This window comes from Rhinoraja longicauda, chromosome 4, assembly GCF_053455715.1.
Source record: "Rhinoraja longicauda isolate Sanriku21f chromosome 4, sRhiLon1.1, whole genome shotgun sequence".
Classification (NCBI taxonomy): Eukaryota; Metazoa; Chordata; class Chondrichthyes; order Rajiformes; family Arhynchobatidae; genus Rhinoraja; species Rhinoraja longicauda.
Window position 1 is genome coordinate 92,398,426 of NC_135956.1, and position 22,079 is coordinate 92,420,504.

At 47.3% G+C, this 22,079-nt stretch overlaps 1 protein-coding gene across 2 annotated transcripts in view; it reads left to right on the plus strand.

Moving 5' to 3' along the window:
* Positions 1-22,079, plus strand: part of zc3h3 (zinc finger CCCH-type containing 3) — a 178,964-nt gene that overhangs the window by 77,962 nt on the left and 78,923 nt on the right. For both annotated transcript variants that reach the window (XM_078398392.1, XM_078398394.1), the window contains exon 4: positions 10,925-11,084. In XM_078398392.1, coding sequence (XP_078254518.1) covers positions 10,925-11,084 — 160 coding nt within the window. The remainder of the gene's footprint in view (positions 1-10,924; positions 11,085-22,079) is intronic.

Sequence of the window (22,079 nt, forward strand, 5' to 3'; positions counted from 1 at the left end):
CCGGACGCTGTAGGTCCCGACACTCTAGGTTTCCGACATTTTAGCTGCGGACACTATAGGCCCGGACAGTGCAGGTCCAGAGGCCCGGGTGCTGCCTAACAGAGGTTGCGTAGCAACCTGCCTCCCGGCCCCGGCGGCCACCATTGGTGGAGGGTGAGCGCGTGGACACTGGCTGGGTGAGGTCACGTGGGGCGCGGGGCGGTGATGTCACCTTGTCCCGTATTTGGGAGTGAGATAGTTGGCACCCCTAGTTGAGATAGAAGAAAGCAATTGCATTGTGCTCCCTTTTGGATGTAGTGAACCTTCAGTCCTGCAGCAAAGTGTGCCCAGGATAACTGTCTGTCCAAATGCTGTTTTTTTACCTTAACTTGCCATTTAATTTTAATAAGCCATTACTTTACCCTGCACTCTTTTTTCTTCTTATCTGTTTTATATTTAATCACAGATCAAAATAGATCAATATATCTTTTTCCTGCAATTGTCATGTTAAGTTTAGTTTAGAAATGCAGCGTGGTAACAGGCCCTTCGGCCCACCGAGTCCACACTAACCAGCGATTAGCCTGCACCCTAGTTCTATTCTACATACTAGGGACCATTTACAGAGGCCAATTAACCTACAAACCTGTATATCGTTGGGGTGTGGAAGGAAGCCCACACCCACAAGGTCACAGAGAGAACAAACTCCTTCCAAACAGCACCCATAGTCAGGATCCAACCCGGGTCTCTGGCGCTATAAGGCAGCAGCTCTAGCACTGCACCACTGAGCTACTAGTCCCGTGGTATCTTAATTTGCCATTTCATTTTAATATGCCATTACTTTATCCTGCATTCTTTTTTCTCCTTTCATCTTTGTATCTAATCATAGATTAAAATAGATCAATATATCTATTTCCTACAATTGTCATTTTTATTGCATTTCCTACGGATTACAAACACGTTTTTAGCAATAGGAGACTGCTTTTGTAAGACGGCCAAACTTTAAGGTGAGAGGGACAAAATTGAAAGATGTGTAAGGAAACCTTGTTCCACAGAGGCCTGGTGGGTGCCTGGAACAGGTTGCCTGGAGTGGTCTTCTTCTTATTGTGTCCACACATGCTAGATATTGTGTTTCAGCCAAAACTCAACACAACTCTTAGCAATATCATTGTTCTCTGCGAGATGCTCAGCTTTACATTCGTGCTCCACTAGAGGACAACTCAATAGGTGCTCTATAGTTTGTGGCTCAGTGCCACATATGCAGATCACAACGACCAGTACCAGCTCTCAGTCTGTTGAGGCATTTCCATTCACCCAGCTTGATTGGGCCCCAGGAAGAAGTTCTTCTTTGGCACTTATGGACATGGATGTTGTTGATGGGAGATTGGCCAATCTCTCTTCCCATAATGCAACTGTAGTACCCACAGCTTCAGCATTTGGGTCCACTTCATTGAGGAAGCTTTTCCTGGACTTTAGCCAACTCTTTGCGGGTTTATGGCCGAATAGGGGTCACAGTTTAAGAATAAGGGGTAGGCCATTTAGAACGGAGATGAGGAAAAACTTTTTCAATCAGAGAGTTGTGAATCTGTGGAATTCTCTGCCTCAGAAGGCAGTGGAGGCCAATTCTCTGGATGCTTTCAAGAGAGAGCTAGATAGAGCTCTTAATGATAGCGGAGTCAGGGGGTATGGGGAGAAGGCAGGAACGGGGTACTGATTGTGAATGATCAGCCATGATCACATTGAATGGTGGTGCTGGCTCGAAGGGCCGAATAGCCTCCTCCTGCACCTATTGTCTATTGCCTGGGGTGGTGATGGAGGCAGATTCGATAGTGGCATTTACGGTGCTTTTAGATGTGCACATGGATATGCGATGAATGATAGGAAGGAACTGCAAATTAGACACAAAATGCTGGAGTAATTCAGAGGGTCAGACAGCATCTCTGGAGAAAAAGAATGCCCAACCCGAAACGTCAGCTACTCCTCCTCTCCAGAGATGCTGCCTGACCCACTGAGTTACTCCAGCACTTTGTCTCTTTGCGGGGAATGGTAGATGGATCACTTGCAGGTAGTGGAGATTAGTTTAACTTGGCATCATGCCCAGCACAGACTGGTACATGAACGGGAAAGGTTAAGAGACGTATGGATCACGTGCAAGCAAATGGGACTAACTTAGATGGGGTGTCCTGGTCAATATGGATGAGGTGGGCTGAAGGACCTGTTTCCCTGCTGTGCTGTTCCACAGTATGTTCTATGTTCCATGGACTGCAAATACAGAAGCTTTGGGAATAGGAAACTGCGATTGTTGACCAAAGCAGCTATAGTTTGTTAGTTGCAGCCATTCCACACGGAGACTGATAATGGAGGAAGAGAATAACATGTATTGGTGGAGGATCCCGTGCATACTTTGACCGCTCAGTCCATGCCAACTGCTTCCGAGCTCCAGACGCCACCTACCTGCCCGGCAGAAATAGGTGATCCAGCCGATCAGCTCTTTATGTGTTTGCTCTCTGCGGCATTGCCTCTCATCGTGGTCTGCAATCGTGCCGGAGTGCAGCAGTTTCTTCAGCCCTTCCTCGCATTTCTAGTGGCGTAACCTGTTCACAGTGAGAATATGGCCGTCCTCGATCCCAAGAAACATAGAAAATAGGTGCAGGAGGAGGCCATTTGGCCCTTCGAGCCAGCACTGCCATTCACTGTGATCTTGGCTGATCATCCACAATCAGTAACCCGTGCCTGCCTTCTCCCCATATCCCTTGATTCCACTAGCTCCTAGAGCTCTATCTAACTCTCTTTTAAATTCATCCAGTGAATTGGCCACCACTGCCTTCTGTGGCAGAGAATCCCACAAATTCACAACTTTCTGTGTGAAAATGTTTCTTCCCACCTCAGTTTTAAATGGCCTCCCCTTTATTCTTAGACTGTGGCCCCTGGTTCTTGACTCCCCCGACATTGGGAACATTTTTCCTGCATCTAGCTTGTCCAGTCCTTTTATAATTTTATGCGTCTCTGTAAGATCCCCTCTCATCCTTCTAAACCCCAGTGAATACAAGCCCAGCCTTTCCAATCTTTCCTGGTGTGACATGGCAGTGACAGGCGGAGGGAGAGTGGAGGGAGAAGCCCGTACATTGACACGACTCTCAGCCTGCATCTTCAGCACTTTTTACCTGGCCTGACGATGAGCCCCTATCATTTTTTTTCTTGCGCCTGATGAATAGTATTCATAACATGTTCAAATAACACCAGCACAGTATTGCTCTCCCTCTGTTGCTGCAGTAATGTTCTTAATTAGGAGAATCTAATGAGATCGATTAGTCATCAGGCCTGACCTCGGCGGTCTGCGGTGTGTTCTCCACTGATAACGGCAGCTCGCAATATTACTGGTAATAAAAATGTGAGCACTTGATTAGGGTGATATGTGCCATTGTGGAATTGGAGCCCTTTATAACAAACAATAGTTAAACAGAGACGCGCTGCCACTGTGATTGTGCTGTCTGTTGTCAATGAGGACTCCCCATACATCGCCACTACTGTCCGTTTAGTTCCTTGTCCGAGGTCCTTTACTTTAGATTGTGCACGTCAGGTTGATTGCATTAGTTGCAACAGGCTGGACCACATGAAGGTTGCAATCTCCCACCATCGAGGCTAACCCTGACCTTCCCATCCACACTGACTGGAACAATCTGCCCAACACGCGCTTGCCTGAAGTCCCGCAAACCCTTCTGGTCTTCAGCCAAATCCCTGCAAGACTTTGACCCCGAGACTGAGTGGCGCAGAGGCTGGAGAGATGCCAACGCCAACAACGGAGAGGTTATCACAGGCCCCACAGTGAAACCACTGGGATTTGACCTCCCTCGCAAGCAATGGCTAACCCCGAACAGGATCCGCACCCTCCATGCAAGAACAGCCCATCACCTGCACAAGTGGGGGATGACAGACAGACAGCCCTGCTCGCGACTGTGGATATCCAGACCAGACCAGCCCACACATCGTGAATGAATGACTGCTCACTGAGGCTGTTCCCTGGTGGCATCAAGGCCATCCACCCAGCATCTGCTGCTGCCCTGGCCTGGATGTTCACCCTTGACCTACAACTTTAGGTACGCCATACGCAAGAAGAAGTTTAGTTTAGAGATACTAAACTAACAGTAGAAACAGGCCCTTTGGCCCACCGAGTCCTCACCGACCAGCGATCCCCGCACTATCCTACACACGCTATGAACAATTTACATTTATACCAAGCCAATTAACCTACAAACCTGCACGTCTTTGGAGTGTGGAAGGAAACCGAAGATCTTGGAGAAAACCCACGCGGTCAAATAGAAATATAGAAAACAGGTGCAGGAGTAGGCCATTCGGCACTTCGAGCCAGCACCACCATTCAATATGATCGCGGCTGATCATTCAAAATCAGGCCCCCGTTCCGGCTTTTTCCCCATATCCCTTGATTCTTTTTGCCCTAAGAGCTAAATCTAGCACACGGGGACAACGTACAAACTTTATACAGACAGCACCCATAGTCGGTATTGAACCCGGGACTGTGGCACTGTATTCGCTGTAAGGCAGCATCTCTACCACTGCACCACCGTGCCGCCCAATGCCAAGGTACAGTGAAAAGCTTTTTGTTACGTGCTATCCGATTACAATTCAGCCATCCAGAGTACAGATACAAGGTAAAGGGAATAAAATTTAATGCATGAAAAAGGTCAGGAAAGTCCAATTAAAAATGGAGTCCGAGAGTCTCCATTGAGGTAGGTGGTAGCTCAGGACCGTTCTCCAGTTGTTGATAGGATGGTTCAGTTGCCTGATAACAGCTGGGATGAAACTGTCCCTGAACCTGGAGGTGTGCATTTTCAATAGACAATAGGTGCAGGAGTAGGCTATTTGGCCCTTCGGCCCTTCGCGCCAGCACCACCATTCACTGTGATCATGGCTGATCATCCACAATCAGTACCCCGTTCCTGCCTTCTCCCCATACCCCCTGACTCCGCTATCCTTAAGAGGTCTATCTAACTCTCTCTTGAAAGCATCGAAAGAATTGGCCTTCTCCCTCTTCTACCTCTTCGTCACACTTCTACCTCCTGCCTGATGGGAGAGGGGAGAAGAGGGAGTGAGCAGGGTGAGAGATGTGATTGATTATGCTAGTGGCCTTGCTGAAGCAGCGTGAGGTGTAGTTGGATTCAATGGAAACCACACCCAATGGTCAGTTTGTGTGATGGTCTGGGTTGCGTCCACAATTCTCTGCAATTTCTTGCGGTCTTGGATGGAGCTGTTCCCAAACCGTGCTGTGATGCATCCCGATAAAATGTTTTCTACGGCGCATCTGTAGAAGTTGGTGAGAGTTGTTGGGGACATACCAAACCTCTTGAGCCTTCTAAGGAAGTAGAGGCATTGTGCTATCTTGGCCATTGCTTCAATGTGACTGGTCCAGGACAAATTGCTGAGGAACTTGAAGCTTTCAATCATCTCCACTTTGTCGTCAATCCTTCTCTCCACAGATGCTGCCTGTCCCTCAGAGTTACTCCAGCATTTTGTGCCTACCTTTGATTTAAACCAGCATCTGCAGTTCTTTCCTGCACACTCTACTTTGTTGCTGTTCTACTTCGGTTATTGAAGGTAGGTTTGGGAATCTTCCCAGATCCAGCATCGGAGCTGAAGTTTGTGCTGGTTCGCATCGTGTATCGTGTTCCAAGAGCTCTGGGATTCCTGTCAGGTTGGGAATGATTGCACTGGCTTCTGGGATAAGTGTCGCGTTTGCGAGGACGTAGTTTATAAGATGCTCACCAAAGTGCCCATTGTTTTCCCATTCTGAAGCTGTTCTACAGGTATTGATGCAAGCCTAGCCTACATGGGTTACCATAACCAGGCTCATCTATGCCCTTTCATGGACAGACTTTCAGTCCATATTCCACCCTTCTCTCTACTCCTTCCTTGATCATGTTACTGCCCTTCAAATCTGAGCCCAGCATTTCAAGAATTCCTGCATAAAAAATAGACGCAAAATGCTGGAGTAACTCAGCGGGTCAGGCAGCATCTGTGGTGAACATGGATAGGTGATGTTTCACAGAGTGCTGGAGTAACTCAGCGGGTCAGGCAGCATCTGTGGTGAACATGGATAGGTGATGTTTCACAGAGTGCTGGAGTAACTCAGCGGGTCAGGCAGCATCTGTGGTGAACATGGATAGGTGATGTTTCACAGAGTGCTGGAGTAACTCAGCGGGTCAAGTCAAGTCAATTTATTTGTATAGCACATTTAAAAACAACCCACGTTGACCAAAGTGCTGCACATCTGACTAGGAAAAAAAGAAACATAGTGGCAGGCAGCCAAACACAACGGCGCGGCCATCTTGAACAAAATGTTAATTCAATCACCCACAGTCCAACAATAAAAGCACTAAACAGGCACCCAAATTACCCAACCCCAAAAACCCCCCAAAACACAGTCCAACAATAGAAGCATTAAATAGGCATTCAAATCACACACCCCAAAAAACCCCAAAAACACAGTCCAACAATAAAAGCATCAAACAGGCACTCAAACCACCCAACCCCAAAAACACACAAAAAAGAAACATCCATCAAAGAAACATCCATCACAGTGAGTCTCCTCCAGTCCTCTCCTCACTGTGATGGAAGGCCACAATGTCTTTCCCTTCTCCTGCTGTCCTCGCCCGCAGCCAGGTTGTTGTGGTTGCAGGCCGCACCGGACGGTCCACAGCGGGCCAAGCCCAAGGCGCGTCGCGTCGCAGCCGCTCCCGCAGCCTCCGAAGACGGCCGGCTCCGCTGATGATAAGTCCGATCCGGGGCGGGCGAACACGCTGTCGCTGCCGCTGTTGCTGCACGTCGGGGCGGTCGTGGCTCCCGACATTGAAACCCCCGCCCAGCAGAGAAATATCCCGCGGCTATCTTAGGCCGCGCCGGACGGTGAAATGTCCGCGCCCCAAGCCCCGCGATCCGGGGTGGGCGAACACGCTGCCGCTGCCGGAGCTCCCGATGTCGGAATCCACGCGGCCCGAACCTAAGGCAAGTCGCAGCTGCTCCCGCAGCCTCCGAAGACGGCCGGCTCCGGTGATGGTAAGTCCGATCCACGGACTTGGATGGTAAGTCCGATGGAGGCTGACAGCTCCAGGAGTTGGGCCGATGGTAGGCCGCAGCAGGAACGGAGACACGACCCAGAAAACAAAGGTCGGGTCTCCGTTCGGAAGGGACACATATTTACAGTGTTAGTTTCCCCCTCCCCCCCACATACACACATAGTACACAAACACAAAAACACCACATCACAACTACAACTAAGACAAAAAAAACAACAAAAACACAAAGACAAATGGACCGCAGGTGAGCGGCAGCTGCTAGGGCAGTGCCGCCATTTTGTCAGGCAGCATCTGTGGAGAACATGGATAGGTGACGTTTCACAGAGTGCTGGAGTAACTCAGCGGGTCAGGCAGCATCTGTGGAGAACATGGATAGGTGACGTTTCACAGAGTGCTGGAGTAACTCAGCGGGTCAGGCAGCATCTGTGGAGAACATGGATAGGTGACGTTTCAGATCAGGACCCTTCTTATAGACCGAAGCAGGGTTGTAATCTGAAACATCACCCGTTCATGTTCTCCAGAGATGCTGCTTGGCCAGCACATTATTCCAGTACTTTGTTTTTTTTATTTGTTAGCCAGCATCTACAGTTCCTTATGTCTCCATTCTTTCTATAGATGCTTCTCACTTCTCATCCAGAGAGACTTTCCCCACGTGTGCTGACCACCCAACCCTGACCACAGAGGCTGGTGAACTGCTGGCATTCTCCACCCCAGAGAGTCGTGGAGATGAGGTCGTGCAAATGCAACATTAATCTAGAAGCCAGTGCAATCATTCCCAGTCTGACAGGAAATGTACTAAACCCAGAGCTCTAGGAACGAGGTACATGATGCGACCCATCAAAACGTTCAGCTCTGATGCTGGACCTGGGAACATTCCCAAACCTACCTTCAATAACCAAAGTAGATTTTTACAAAATCATGAGAGGAATAGATTGGGTAGATGGACAGAGTCTCTTGCCCAGAGTAGGGGAATCGAGGACCAGAGGACATAGGTTCAAGGTGAAGGGGAAAAGATTTAATAGAAATCCGAGGGGTAACGTTTTCACACAGGGGGTGGTGGGTGTATGGAACAAGCTGCCAGAGGAGGTAGTTGAGGCTGGGCTATCCCATCATTTAAGAAACAGTTGGACAGGTACATGGATAGGACAGGTTTAGAGGGGTATGGACCAAGCGCAGGCAAGTGGGACTAGTGTAGCTGGGACATGTTGGTCGGTGTGGGTGAGTTGGGCCGAAGGGCCTGTTTCCACACTGTATCACTCTATGACTCTTTGACTAGAACGGTGACAAAGTAGAGATGGTTGAAGGCTTCAAGTTACATCGCTTACGGTTTTGAAAGATGAGGGAAATGTAGAACTGGGGAGGTAATGAGGCCAGGGGTAGCTCATCCTTGTCTATTCAGATGGGGAGGTAGGTCCTTTCACTGCTGGCCGGGAGAGTCTCGGATCAGGGGACACAGCCTTATGAAGGTGGAAGATAATTCCTGTACATCCAGTATTCAACATCAGACAAACATCTCCACAGCTCTAAACTGCAGTGTCGTGAATGCTAAGTTGCTGAGTATGTTCAATGCTCCAATCGATATATGTTTTAAATACTAAGAGATTGAATGGCTGGAAAAAAATCAGAAGGGAAAATTGATAAAATACCGGATCAGCAATAGTAGTGAATGATGCTGAGGGCTTGAAGTTCTATCTGGGCTACTATTCCTTGTGCACATTTTTTAAATATTAAACCTTAGACAGCGAGGTCAAAGGAGGCAGTGGCAAGTTCATACGTGTTGATAGGAGCAGAATTAGGCCATTCCGCCCATTGAGTCTACTCTGCCATTCAGTCACGGCTGATCTATCTCTCCCTCCTAACCCCATTCTCCTGCCTTCTCCCCATAACTCCTGACACCTGTGCTAATCAAGAATCTGTCAATCTCCGCCTTAAAATTACCCAATGACTTGGCCTCCACAGCCGTCTGTGGCAATGAATTCCACAGATTCATCACACAGACTAAAGAAATTCCCCCTCATCCCCTTCCTAAAGGAACGTCTTTTTATTCTGAGGCCATGCCCTCTGGTCCTAAACCCTCCCACTAGTGGAAACATCCTCTCCACATCCAAAACATCCTCTCTGCGTCCAGAGGCCATTTCAGGTTAACAATCTCATTTTGTTATCTGAGTGACCTGTATCTAGATTTAATTCACCAGAACATATCTCTCTACATCACCATCTATATCTCTCCATTTCCCCCCTTGTTTCCTGTAAAGACTCTATCCCCTATTCCCAATTCCTCCGTCTACGCCGTATCTGCGCCCGGGATGAGGTTTTCCACACCAGCTCTCTGACTACACTCTATCTCTGTCCCGCCCACTCCCCTGACATCAGTCTGAAGAAGGGTCTTGACCCGAAACGTCACCCATTCCTTCTCTCCAGAGATGCTGTCTGACCTGCTGAGTTACTCCAGATTTCTGTGTCTATTTGGTCTGAACAAAGGTCCTGACCCAACATGTCATGTGTCCATTGTCTCCACAGATGCCCCCTGAAGCCACTGATCTTTTCCAGCACTTTGAGTTTTACTCGAGATTCCAGCTTCTGCAGTCTCTTGTGTCTCCTCTTTAATTTACATGCCATGGCTTCATTTCCCTGAATGCCCCTGAAACCTAACAATACCAGTTTTGAAATTTATGACTGAGCATTTAACAAAGAAACATAGAAAATAGGTGCAGGAGGAGGCCATTTGGCCCTTCGAGCCAGCACCGCCATTCATTGTGATCTTGGCTGATCATCCACAATCAGTAACCCGTGCCTGCCTTCTCCCCATATCCCTTGATTCCACTAGCCCCTAGAGCTCTATCTAACTCTCTTTTAAATTCATCCAGTGAATTAGCCTCCACTGCCTTCTGTGGCAGAGAATTCCACAAATTCACAACTCTCTGGGTGAAAAAGTGACTTCTCACCTCAGTTTTAAATGGCCTCCCCTTTATTCTTAAGACTGTGGCCCCTGGTTCTGGACTCCCCTAGAAATCTGTGTGAGTAAGTCCCAGATTTCCATCGTCTTTGAGTGAAGACATGCTTCCTGACATCACTAATAAGCAGGATGTTGCTAGTTTCAAGGTTAGGTCTCCAAATGAGTAAAGTGTATCACTAACCATCATTCCATCATAGATAGAGCTCTTAAGGATAGTGGAGTCAGGGGGTATGGGGAGAAGGCAGGAACGGGGCACTGATTGAGAATGATCAGCCATGATCGATTGAATGGTGCTGCTGGCTCGAAGGGCCGAATGGCCTCCACCCGCACCTATTGTCTATTGTTTATTGCCAGACCAATGATATCATTTCCACTGCTTCTCACAATCTTAGATCAAACAATAAATTCTGAATACCTAGTCTAAAAGCAAGCAGTGGCACAGCGGTAGAGTTGCTGCCTCACAGCGCCAGAGAACCAGTTCCATCCTAACTACGGGCGCTGTCTGTACGGAGTTTGTACGTTCTCCCCGTGACCTGCGTGGGTTTTCTCCGAGATCTTCGGTTTCCTCCCACACTCCAAAGGCGTGCAGGTTTGTAGGTTAATTGGCTAGGTACAAGTGCAAATTGCCCCGAGTGTGTGTAGGATAGTGTTAGTGTGTGGGGATGCTTCTCGGTGCAGACTCGGTGGGCCGAAATTGTAAATTATACCTGGTGTGTAGGATAGTGGTAGTGTACAAGGCAGGTCGGCACGGACTCGGTGGGTCAGTTTCCACTCTGTATCTCTAAAGTAAACCAGGGTAGCAGATCATAGAAAGTGTTTTTAACCAGTGTTTTTGTCTTCATTGCTATATTAATGCACATATTTTTAAGTTAGTAAATATTATTTTTTTATTTTTACACAGGTTTAAATTCTTTATTCCCAGTGAAAAGCCCTTCAAGCAACAGGCTAATCAATACAAGGTACAAAATAGTGAAGAAGAATGCTGGCTGGAATACTTCTTTGCCAGCAGCCTCGTTAGGCATTTCCTGGAAAACTAAAAAATTCACCAGCTCCTACACAAGGTAATCTCGTGTTCCTGAACTAACTGTGTGCATGTGGTTTAATCGTACGCTGGTTTCATAACCCGTCAGTTGGGAACTTCAATACGTTTGCTCCCTTGCTAAGTAAACTTGGTTTGGGAACAGCTCCATCCAAGACTGCAAGAAATTGCAGTGAATTGTGAACAAAGCCCAGACCATCACACAAACCAACCTCCCTTCCACTGACTCCATCTACACCTCACGCTGCCTCGGCAAGGCCAGCAGCCCAGACCATCACACAAACCAACCTCCCTTCCATTGACTTCATCTACACCTCACGCTGCCTCGGCAAGGCCAGCAGCATCATCAAGGACCAGTCTCACCCCGGTCACTCCCTCTTCTCCCCTCAGGCAAAAGGTACAGAAGTGTGAAAACGCACACCTCCAGATTCAGGGACAGATGTTGACTCTGGTTGTAATAGGATGATTCTGTTGTCTGATTCAGCTGTTATCAGGCAACTGAACCATCCCACCACAACCAGAGAGCAGTGCTGAACTACTATCTACCTCATTGGTGACCCTCGGACTATCCTTGTTCGGACTTTGCTGGCTCTACCTTGCACTAAACGTTATTCCCTTATCATGTAATTGTAGATTGTAAATGGATCGATTATAATCATGTATAAGCCAAAGGACCTGTTTCCGTGCTGTATGACTCCATCTGTGATTTCTTATGCCGTTAATGTATGATGCTACCAGATCACTGCCCTGAGTATTCCAATGTTTTTAACATCAGGTTGCTGTCAAATGTCTTTTAAAGGTGCTTATTCAGATGAACTGACCAGGCATTGTGCAATTCCTGCTAGCTAGAGGTAGTCTGGTATACTTGGGGAGCTGACTTGTCCACGTTTTCTCACTCCAATGTTAAAGGAGACCACATCGGGAGCAGCAAATATAATAGATGAGGTTAGACCGGGCGTATGTGAACCTCTGTCTCTCCTGGAAAGACTGCTGGGTCCCTGGATGGATGTGAGGGAGGAGGTAAAGGGACAGGTTTAGTTTAGTTTAGTGTAGAGATTCAGTGTGGAAACAGGCCCTTCAGCCCACCATGTCCGTGCCGACCAGCGATCCCCACACACTAACACTACCCTGCACACACTGGGGACAATTTACACATACACCAAGCCAGTTAACCTGCAAACCTGCCCATCTTTGGAGTGTGGGAGGACACCGAAGATCTCAGAGAAACCCCACGCAGGTCACGGGGAGAACGTACAAACTCCGTACAGACAGCACCCGTAGTCGGGATGGAAACCGGGTCTCTGGCGCTGCATTCGCTGTAAGGCGGCAACTCTACCGCTGCGCCACCGTGCTGCCCAGGTGTTACATCTCCTGCGGGTGCATGGGGAGGTACCTGGGGAGGGGGTGGTCTGGGTGGGAAGGGACGAGCATCAAGGAATTAGAAACATAGAAACATAGAAAAATAGGTGCAGGAGGAGGCAATTTGGCCCTTCGCGCCAGCACCACCACTTAATATGATCGCGGCTGATCATCTAAAATCAGTACCCCGTGCCTGCTTTCTCCCCATATCCCTTGATTCCTTTAGCCCTAAGAGCTAAATCTAACTCTCTCTTGAAAACATCCAGTGAATCGGCCTCCACTGCCTTCTGTGGCAGAGAATTCCACAGATTCACAACTCTCTGGGTGAAAAAGTTTTTTCTCATCTCAGTCCTAAATGGCCTCCCCCTTATTCTTAAACTGTGGCCCCTGGTTCTGGACTCCCCCAACATCGGGGAACTTCGAGAGACCAGGCAGTTTTGGAGGGAACGGTTATCTGGGGAGGGGGTGATTAGGTTAGATTGGCATTGTGGTTGGCACAGACATGGTTGCCCAAACTCCTGTTCTCTTCTCTGCCCTTTGTCTCATTGACATGAAACTACAGAAGTGCATAAAAAAGGCCAATCAGTGAGCAACAAGAAAGCAAGGGAGAAAACCGTCGAGCAGATACCAAGCATAACAATAAATCAATACCCTGACAGTGAGGTGACAGTCAGTGACGAGAGGAAAATCATAAAAGATTAACAGGTGTGAATGGGTCTGATCTGAGGGAACGCATAAAATAGTTAGGATCCAATTGGTTGCTACAGGTGGATAAATATCAGGCTTCCTCGCCATTTGTTATCTTGTGAAGTGGAGTTTTGTCTACAGAGGTTTATATGCTGGGGCAAGAAAACCCAGCGTTAGTCAATCAGCACATGGAATGTCATCCTCAGCACAAAGAAACATCTACACAGGCTAGAAAGAAAAGCAATAGACAAAAGACAACAGGTGCAGGAGGAGGCCATTCGGCCCTTCGAGCCAGCACCGCCATTCAATGTAATCATGGCTGATCATTCTCAATCAGTACCCCGTTCCTGCCTTCCCCCCATACCCCCTGACTCTGCTATCCTTAAGAGCTCTATCTAGCTCTCTCTTGAATGCATTCAGAGGAATCAAACAAGTCACAACTATAAATTACAGTATTGTACGAAGGTGGAAAATAGGTGGGATGTGGTAAGCTGTTCCAGCAAATATCGTGTTGAAAAGATCACCTGATCCGTGAAGGTAATTATCAGGCAACTGAACCATCCTACCAACTACTAAGAGAGTGGTCCTGAACTACTATCCATCTCATTGGAGAGCCTCAGACTATCTTTGATTGAATGTTACTGGCTTGATGTTACACTAAATGTTATTCATGTTATTCCCTTTATTATGTATCTGTACACTGTGGATAGGTCGATTGTAATCATGAATTGTCTTTCCACTGACTGGTTAGCACGCAACAATAGCTTTTCACCGCACCTCGGCACACATGACAATAAATTAAACTCAAACACAAACTAGTTCCCCACGTTTAACTAGTTTCCTAGTTTCATTCCCTAACAGCCCAGTTTTCTTTTTAGCTCATTATTCTGAATTCTTCCTGTCAACTATATCAAGTTGTCTTAACTTAATAAACTCCTTAATCTAATCACCACCTCCTACACAGGTTCAGCATCATGCAACCTGGTCTATGTAGGCCCTAGTACCATTCTGGAGAATGTTCTTCATCCTTTCTGATAGTAATGTGCTCAGAATTGTTGGTATGTAACGCTTTCTGTGACAGATTGATTCTGAGTACATCGGCACCATTGATGCTGATTCGGGCAGGTACTCCAACACGCTTTCTCACGCCGATAACTAGCTCCTTTGAAGGTAGATAGTTCCTCTGTCCCTCTCTTCCCCTCCTCCTTCCCAGATCTCCCTCTATCTTCCTGTCTCAACCTATATCCTTCCTTTGTCCCGCCCCCCTGACATCAGTCTGAAGAAGGGTCTCGACCCGAAACGTCACCCATTCCTTCTCTCCTGAGATGCTGCCTGACCTGCTGAGTTACTCCAGCATTTTGTGAATAAATATCTTTGATTTGTACCAGCATCTGCAGTTATTTTCTTATACAACCAGCTCCTTTGTCTTGCTGGCATTGAGGGAGAGGTTATTGTCCTATCACCGTGTTACTAGGTTCTCTATCTCCTTTTCTTGAGGCAGGAAACATGTTCCCAATGTTGGGGGAGTCGAGAACCAGGGGCCAGAGTTTAAGAATAAGGGGTAGGCCATTTAGAACGGAGATGAGGAAAAACGTTTCACTCAGAGAGTTGTAAATCAGTGGAATTCTCTGCCTCAGAAGGCAGTGGAGGCCAATTCTCTGGATGCTTTCAAGAGAGAGTTAGATAGAGCCCTTAAAGATAGCGGAGTCAATGGGGTATGAGGAGAAGGCAGGAACGGGGTACTGATTGTGAATGATCAGCCATGATCACGGTGAGTGGTGGTGCTGGCTCGAGGGGCCGAATGGCCTCCTCCTGCACCTATTGTCTATTGTTTGCACTCAGTCTTGTCGTTGTTTGTGATTCTGCTGAGTTTGGTCTTACAGTCACGAGTGTACAGGGGGCCTTGCAGAGTGCCGGTGTTATGAATTATTGTGGAAGAGAGCTTGTCGCCTATCCTCTCTGATTACGGTCTGTGGATCAGAAAGCCGAGGATCCAGTGGTAGAGGGGGGACGCTAATTCCTAAGTCCAGGAGTTTGGAGACAAGCTTGGGTGGGATTATGATGTTGATGGTGGTGCCAGTTCTCGTGCATAGCGACTTGATTTCCTTCTGAAAAATGGCATCTGAAGTCTGGATTCTCTAGATAGAGGAAAGAGTTGCTTGGCATTTTCTCTGCCATACTCATTCTTGGCTAAAGGCAATAGCAGAGTACTCCAGGTGTGGTTTCAACAAAGTTGTATAGAATTGTGTGCTTCATTGTAAATGACAAAAGTCATGACATGAATCCAGAAAGACAGAATGAGGCCATTCAGCCCATCAAGTTACTCCACCACTCAATCATGGCTGATCTATCTCTCCCTCCTAGCCCCATTCTCCTGCCTTCTCCCCATAACCCCTGACACCCGCACTAATCAAGAATCTATCTATCTCTGCCTTAAAAATATCCACTGACTTGACCTCCACAGCCGTCTGTGGCAAAGAATTCCACAGATTCACCACCTTCTGACTAAAGATATTCCTCCTCATCACCTTCCTAAAGGAACGTCCTTTAATTAGGAGGCCAAATGATTGCAGGATTTTGTTCTTTGCTATTTCAAAAAGGCACTATTTCGAAAAGACACCCAACACACAGCGGCACGGTAGCGCAGCGGTAGAGTTGCTGCTTTACAGCGAATGCAGCGCTGGAGACTCAGGTTCGATCCTGACTACGGGTGCTGCACTGTAAGGAGTTTGTACGTTCTCCCCGTGACCTGCGTGGGTTTTCTCCGAGATCTTCGGTTTCCTCCCACACTCCAAAGATGTACAGGTATGTAGGTTAATTGGCTGGGTAAATGTAAAAATTGTCCCTAGTGGGTGTAGGATAGTGTTAATGTACGGGGATCACTGGGCGGCACGGACTTGGAGGGCCGAAAAGGCCTGTTTCCGGCTGTAGATATATGATATGATATGATAACAGTGGCCTGTTTCCATTATCATCGTCACTTTTTTTGCATATCTTTCATTCATTGTTCTTTATCTCTCTACGTCATCATGTATATCTCTCCTTTCCCTTTCCGCTGACTAGTCCGAAGAAGGGTCTCGACCTGAAACGTCACCTATTCTTTTTCTCCAGAGATGCTGCCTGTCCCGCTGAGTTCCTCCAGCTTTTTGTGTCTATTCTTGAAAGACAATATCTTTATGTTGGCTCTTGCTTGCCGGTAACTTTGTCTCCACATCCCACTCCTGCAATATAATTTGAAGCAATAGACAATAGGTGGAGGAGGAGGCCATTCAGTCCGTCGAGCCAGCACCGCCATTCATAGTGATTATGGCTGATCATCTACAATCAGTACCCCGTTCCTGCCTTCTCCCCATATCCCTTGACTCCGCTATCTTTAAGAGCTCTATCTAACTCTCTCTTAAAAGCATCCAGAGAATTGGCCACCACTGCCTTCTGAGGCAGAGAATTCCACAGCTTCCTAACCCTCTGAGTGAAAACGTTTTTCCTCATCTCTGTTCCTAATGGCCTACCCCTTATTCTTAAACTGTGGCCCCCTGGTTCTGGACTCCCCCAACATCGGGAACATGTTTCCTGCCTCTAGCGTGTCCAATCCCTTAATGACCGTACAACTGGAATAAGCAATATTCCAGTTTCAACTTTCCCATGTACTTAATTATTAGATAATGTCCTTTACAATGCCGTGTTATTTTTGGGAAATTGGGAGTTGCAGCCTCAGTGAAAGACTTGTTTATGCTGGATCGTCCTTCAGGCAGACATGCTGATCTCCAGTCTCCTGGTACGGCCAGTACTGGCACCTTGTCCTTCACATTAATATTCATATCCTTTTTCTTAGCCAGTGGAGTCCATTATTACTTCACTTAACCACAAATTAATTATGATGTTTATTTTTTGTAAAGATATCAAGTATTCTAAACTGATTATCAATTGATTTTCTGTTATTTTTGAACTAAGTAAAATGTCTCGAACTGAGTCAGGTTACATTTTTGGCTCTTTAAACATACAGGGCTTCTTGTGAGGAAGCTCAGCTTGTCCAACCTCTCCCTGGAATTCAGATAACATCCTGGAAAATCTAACGTAGACACAAAATGCCAGAGTAACTCAGCGGGTCAGGCAGCATCTCGGGAGAGAAGGAATGGGTGACGTTTCGGATCGAGACCTTTCAGACTGATGTCAGGAGAGGGAGCGGGACAAAGAGAGAATGTGGTCGGAGACAGGAAAACTAGTGGGAGAACTGGGAAGGGGGAGGGGATAGAGGTACAGGTATGTAGGTTAATTGGCTGGGTAAATGTAAAAATTGTCCCTAGTGTGTGTAGGATAGTGTTAAATGTACGGGGATCGCTGGGCGGCACGGACTTGGTGGGCCGAAAAGGCCTGTTTCCGGCTGTATATATATGATGATGATGATGATGATGATGATGATAGAGAGGGAAAGCAGGAACTACCTGAAGTTAGAGAAGTCAATGTTCATACCGCTGGGGTGTAAACTACCCAAGCGAAATATGAGGTGCTGTTCCTCCAATTTGCGCTGGGCCTCACTCTGACAGTGGAGGGGGCCGAGGACAGAAAGGTCAGATTGAGAATGGGAGGGGGAGTTGAAGTGCTGAGCCACCGGGAGATCTGTTTGGTTGAGACAGACTGAGCGAAGATGTTGAGCGAAACGATCGCCGAGCCTGCGTTTGGTCTCGCCGATGTAGAGAAGTTGACATCTGGAACAGCGGATACAATAGATGAGGTTGGAGGAGGTGCAGGTGAACCTCTGCCTCACCTGGAAAGATTGTTTGGGTCCTTGGATGGAGTTGAGGGGGGAGGTAAAGGGATAGGTGTTGCATCTCCTGCGGTTGCAGGGGAAAGTACCTGGGGAGGGGGTGGTTTGGGTGGGAAAGGACGAGTGGACAGGGAGTTGCGGAGGGAACGGTCTCTGCGGAACGCAGAAAGGGGAGGGGATGGGAAGATGTGGCCAGTAGTGGGATCCCGTTGGTAAATCTCTTCTGCACCGTTTCCAACTTTAAGAGGATGTTGCCAGGACTCAAGGGGCTGAGCTGTAGGGAGAGGTTGAGTAGGCTAGAACTCTGTTCCTTGGAGTGCAGGAGGATGAGGGGTGATTTTAGAGAGGTGTACAAAATCACGAGAGAAATAGATCGGGTAGAGGCATAGAATCTCTTGCCCAGAGTAGGGGAATCAAGAACCAAATGACATGGGTTCAAGGTGAGGGGGAGTTAATGGGAACCTGAGGGGTAACCTTTTCACACAAAGGGTGGTGCGTGTATGGAATGAGCAGCCGGAGAAGATAGAAAACATAGAAAAATAGGTGCAGGAGTAGGCCATTCGGCCCTACGAGCCAGCAATCATGATTGATCATCTCAAATCAGTACCCCGTTTCTGCTTTTTCCCCATATCCCTTGATTCTTTTAGCTCTAAGAGCTAAATCTAGTTGAGGCAGGTACTATCACAATGTTTAAGAAACATTTAGACAGGTATATGGATAGGACAGGTTTGGAGAGATATAGGCCATACGCAGGCAGGGTAGACTAGTGCAGATGAGACATACGATACGATAGAACGGGGAGGGGGGAGGGGAGGGGGGGAGGAGAGGGTGCTGTACCAATGCAGGAGAGGTTTGGGCCCAATGGGTCCACTTGGTCTAGTAGTTCCCTAAAAGCAGCATCACAGGTAGATACAGTGGGTAAAGAAGCTTCATGGTTCATTGGCATTCATCAGTCAGGGTATTGAGTATAAACATTGGGGTGTTATGTCAAAGTTGTACATTATGTTGGTGAGGCCACATTTGAAGTATTGCATTGAGTTTTGATCACCCTGATGCAGGTAGGATGTCATTATGTCAGAAAGAGTGCAGAGATTTACGAGGATGGAGCCAGGACTTGAGGGCCTGAGCTATAGGGAGAGGTTGAGCAGGCTGGGACTCTATTCCTTGGAGCACAGAGATGTACAATAAATTGATTTCAGACTGATTGTAGAATTGGGGAGCAATGGAAAAGAGTGGCAAGTAGGGGTGAGACAAATCCTGCCAAGTGATAGGTGGATACAGGTGGGGGGGTGGACAGATGGGTGGAGTAAGTGACAGAGGCTTTTGATTAAACGGGGTGTGGGTTAGGGAGAGGAGAGGAGAGGAGAGGAGAGGAGAGGAGAGGAGAGGAGAGGAGAGGAGAGGAGAGGAGAGGAGAAGAGAAGAGAGGAGAGGAGAGGAGGGGAGGGGAGGGGAGGGGAGGGGAGGGGAGGGGAGGGGAGGGGAGGGGAGGGGAGGGGAGGGGAGAGGAGTGCAGTGTAAGTCATAAGGGAGCAGGATGCATGACCCGCATTGCGTGTCTACCTTTGATTTTAACCAGCATCTGCAGTTTTTTTCTTACTCATAAGGGAGCAATGTGGAATAGAAGCCAGTAACAGGGCAGGTAATGTGACCAGGTCTTGCATGGTAATTGGCATTGATCTCTTTAAATAAGAGCCTTGTATTAAGGATAGTGCTGGCCATCTCCCAGCTTTACCGGATTTGTGGGCTACTTCTACATTCTCACGCAGTTTAATAATGAGTTCACTTGTCTTTAATACAAGGGTTTTATTTAAATAGGAATTGTCTAGTTAACGGACAGTATAATTTATCAATGAAGAGAGATTAAGGGGGTCTTGGTACGTGAGGTCCCACCCTAATCCCCCATTATTGGAATCATTTAAAATCAGCATCCTTGCCAGTGGAAGAAGAGGGACCATCCTTGTGGCTGATGGTCGCTGCAGTTTTTTGCCACTATTCATGTTATATGTGTAACGTGCATTTAAATATCATGTTGCAGCAGGCAACTGGAAGCTTTGGCTTTTTGAAGATGCAGTAAATATTGATTTGGTTGGAGTTTTTCAATTAAAGCAATTCCATGAAGCCATAAAATATGACAGTGCTGTGAAACGAGGCTCCTGGCTCACTCTCCACGTCACCCCTTCTGTATAAGTAGGAGGTACGCTTTGGTCAATTTGCTCCAAAACCTCAATGTTGCACAAACTGCCGTCCCCGACCTACCCCCTGACAGGCTAAAGCAACATAAAAGAAGCAGGACAAAGATAGGATGTAGTCGGAGACAGGAAGACTGGTGGGAGAACTGGGAAGGGGGAGGGGATGGAGAGAGAGGGAAAGCAAGGACTATCTGAAGTTAAAGAAGTCCCTGCTTCCCCTCTCTATCCCCTCCCCCTTCCCACTTCTCCCACTAGTCTTCCTGTCTCCGACTACATCCTATCTTTGTCCCGCCCCCTCCCCTGACTTCGTTCTGAAGAAGGGTCTCGACCCGAAACGTCACCCATTACTTCTCTCCAGAGATGCTGCCTGTCCCGCTGAGTTACTCCAACACTCTGTGAAACGTCACCGATCCATGTTCTACACATGCTGCCTGACCCGCTGAGTTACTCCAGCACTCTGTGAAACGTCACCTACCCATGTTCTCCACAGATGTTGCCTGACCCCCTGAGTTACTCCAGCACTCTGTGAAACATCACCTATCCATGTTCTCCACAGATGCTGCCTGACCCGCTGAGTTACTCCAGCAGTTTGTGTCTACCTTCGATTTAAACCAGCATCCGCAGTTTTTTCTCCGACACATGATAAAAGAAGCTGCAGACTTGACTGTAGCAGGCAGGATGTAATGGCCAAAGGTTTAATTTGTGGTTAGGCTATCTGTTCTGATCGCGCACCGTGAAGTCGTCAGCAATTAATTGGTAAGATATTTGATTTAACTGCAAGAGAGCTGGGACCGGAAAAATGAGACCTTTAAATCACTTTGCTGACTTCAAAAATATAGATATAATCTCAACATTAACTACATTAATAGTAGCAGAGGCTGAATTAAGAGACCCATAAAGCATTGGTCAGAAGATTATAAATTACATCCCACTTCTCTCCAGCTTGCACATCATTTCTACACCCGTCCAGAATCTCAGCTCGTGCCAATGTTATGAGGCTGAATTAGTCGGGTGGATCTGCATGTTTTACATTATGGTAACAGCAATCACACGGGCTGCATCAAATAATTTGTGTCTACTTTAAGAATTAGCTTAATCAGTTTTAGTGCTTCAATATTGATTTAAACAGGATATGAAATTGAAGGTAATTGGGACAGCGTAGTAATAAAGTATTTAATTTTTATTGTGGGTCTTGCCTAGTTTCCAATTTCAATTTGGTCTTCCTTCCATTTAAGTCAAGCACATTTGTTTGTACGTGCAGAAACAAGGAGTTGCAGATGCTGGTTTAGCAAGGAAAGACCCCGCATGCTGGAGTAACCAGACTACAGAAGGGTCCCGATCCAAAACGTCACCGAGCCACATTCTCCAGTGATGCTCCCTGACCTGCTGAGTTATTCCAGCATTTTATATTTTTTTATTTGTACCTGGACAAAGTTATGTTAAACTAGAGTGCAAATAGAACTCTAATCTACGTTAGGGTTTACTGGATGTAAGAAAGATCAGCGCGAGTGTTAAGAGTGACGCAGCGGTAGAGTTGCTGCCTCACAGCGCCGGAGACCCGGGTTCCATCCTGACTACGGGTGCCGTCTGTACGGAGTTTGTACGTTCTCACCGTGACCTGCATGGGTTTTCTCTGAGATCTTTGGTTTCCTCCCACTCTCCAGACGTGCAGGTTTGTAGGTTAATCGGCTTGGTATAAATGTAAATTGCCCCTAGTGTGTGTCGGATAGTGCTGTTGTGCGGGGATCGCTGGTCGGCACAGACTCTGTGGGCCAAAGGGCCTGTTTCCGTGCAGTATCTCTAAAATACTCTAAACCAGATAGAGAGACAGATAACTCCCACAATCTCTAAACTAAATGTGTCTGTTTAAATGGCTGGGTTTTACTTTTTATTTTTTGTCCTCTCAATTCAATTTACCTTTTAGTATTTTGATCAAGAAGCTTCGAGGAACCATCTGGGATCTTCGTTTTTAGTTTAGAGATACAGTGCGGAAACAGGCCCTTCGGCCCACCGG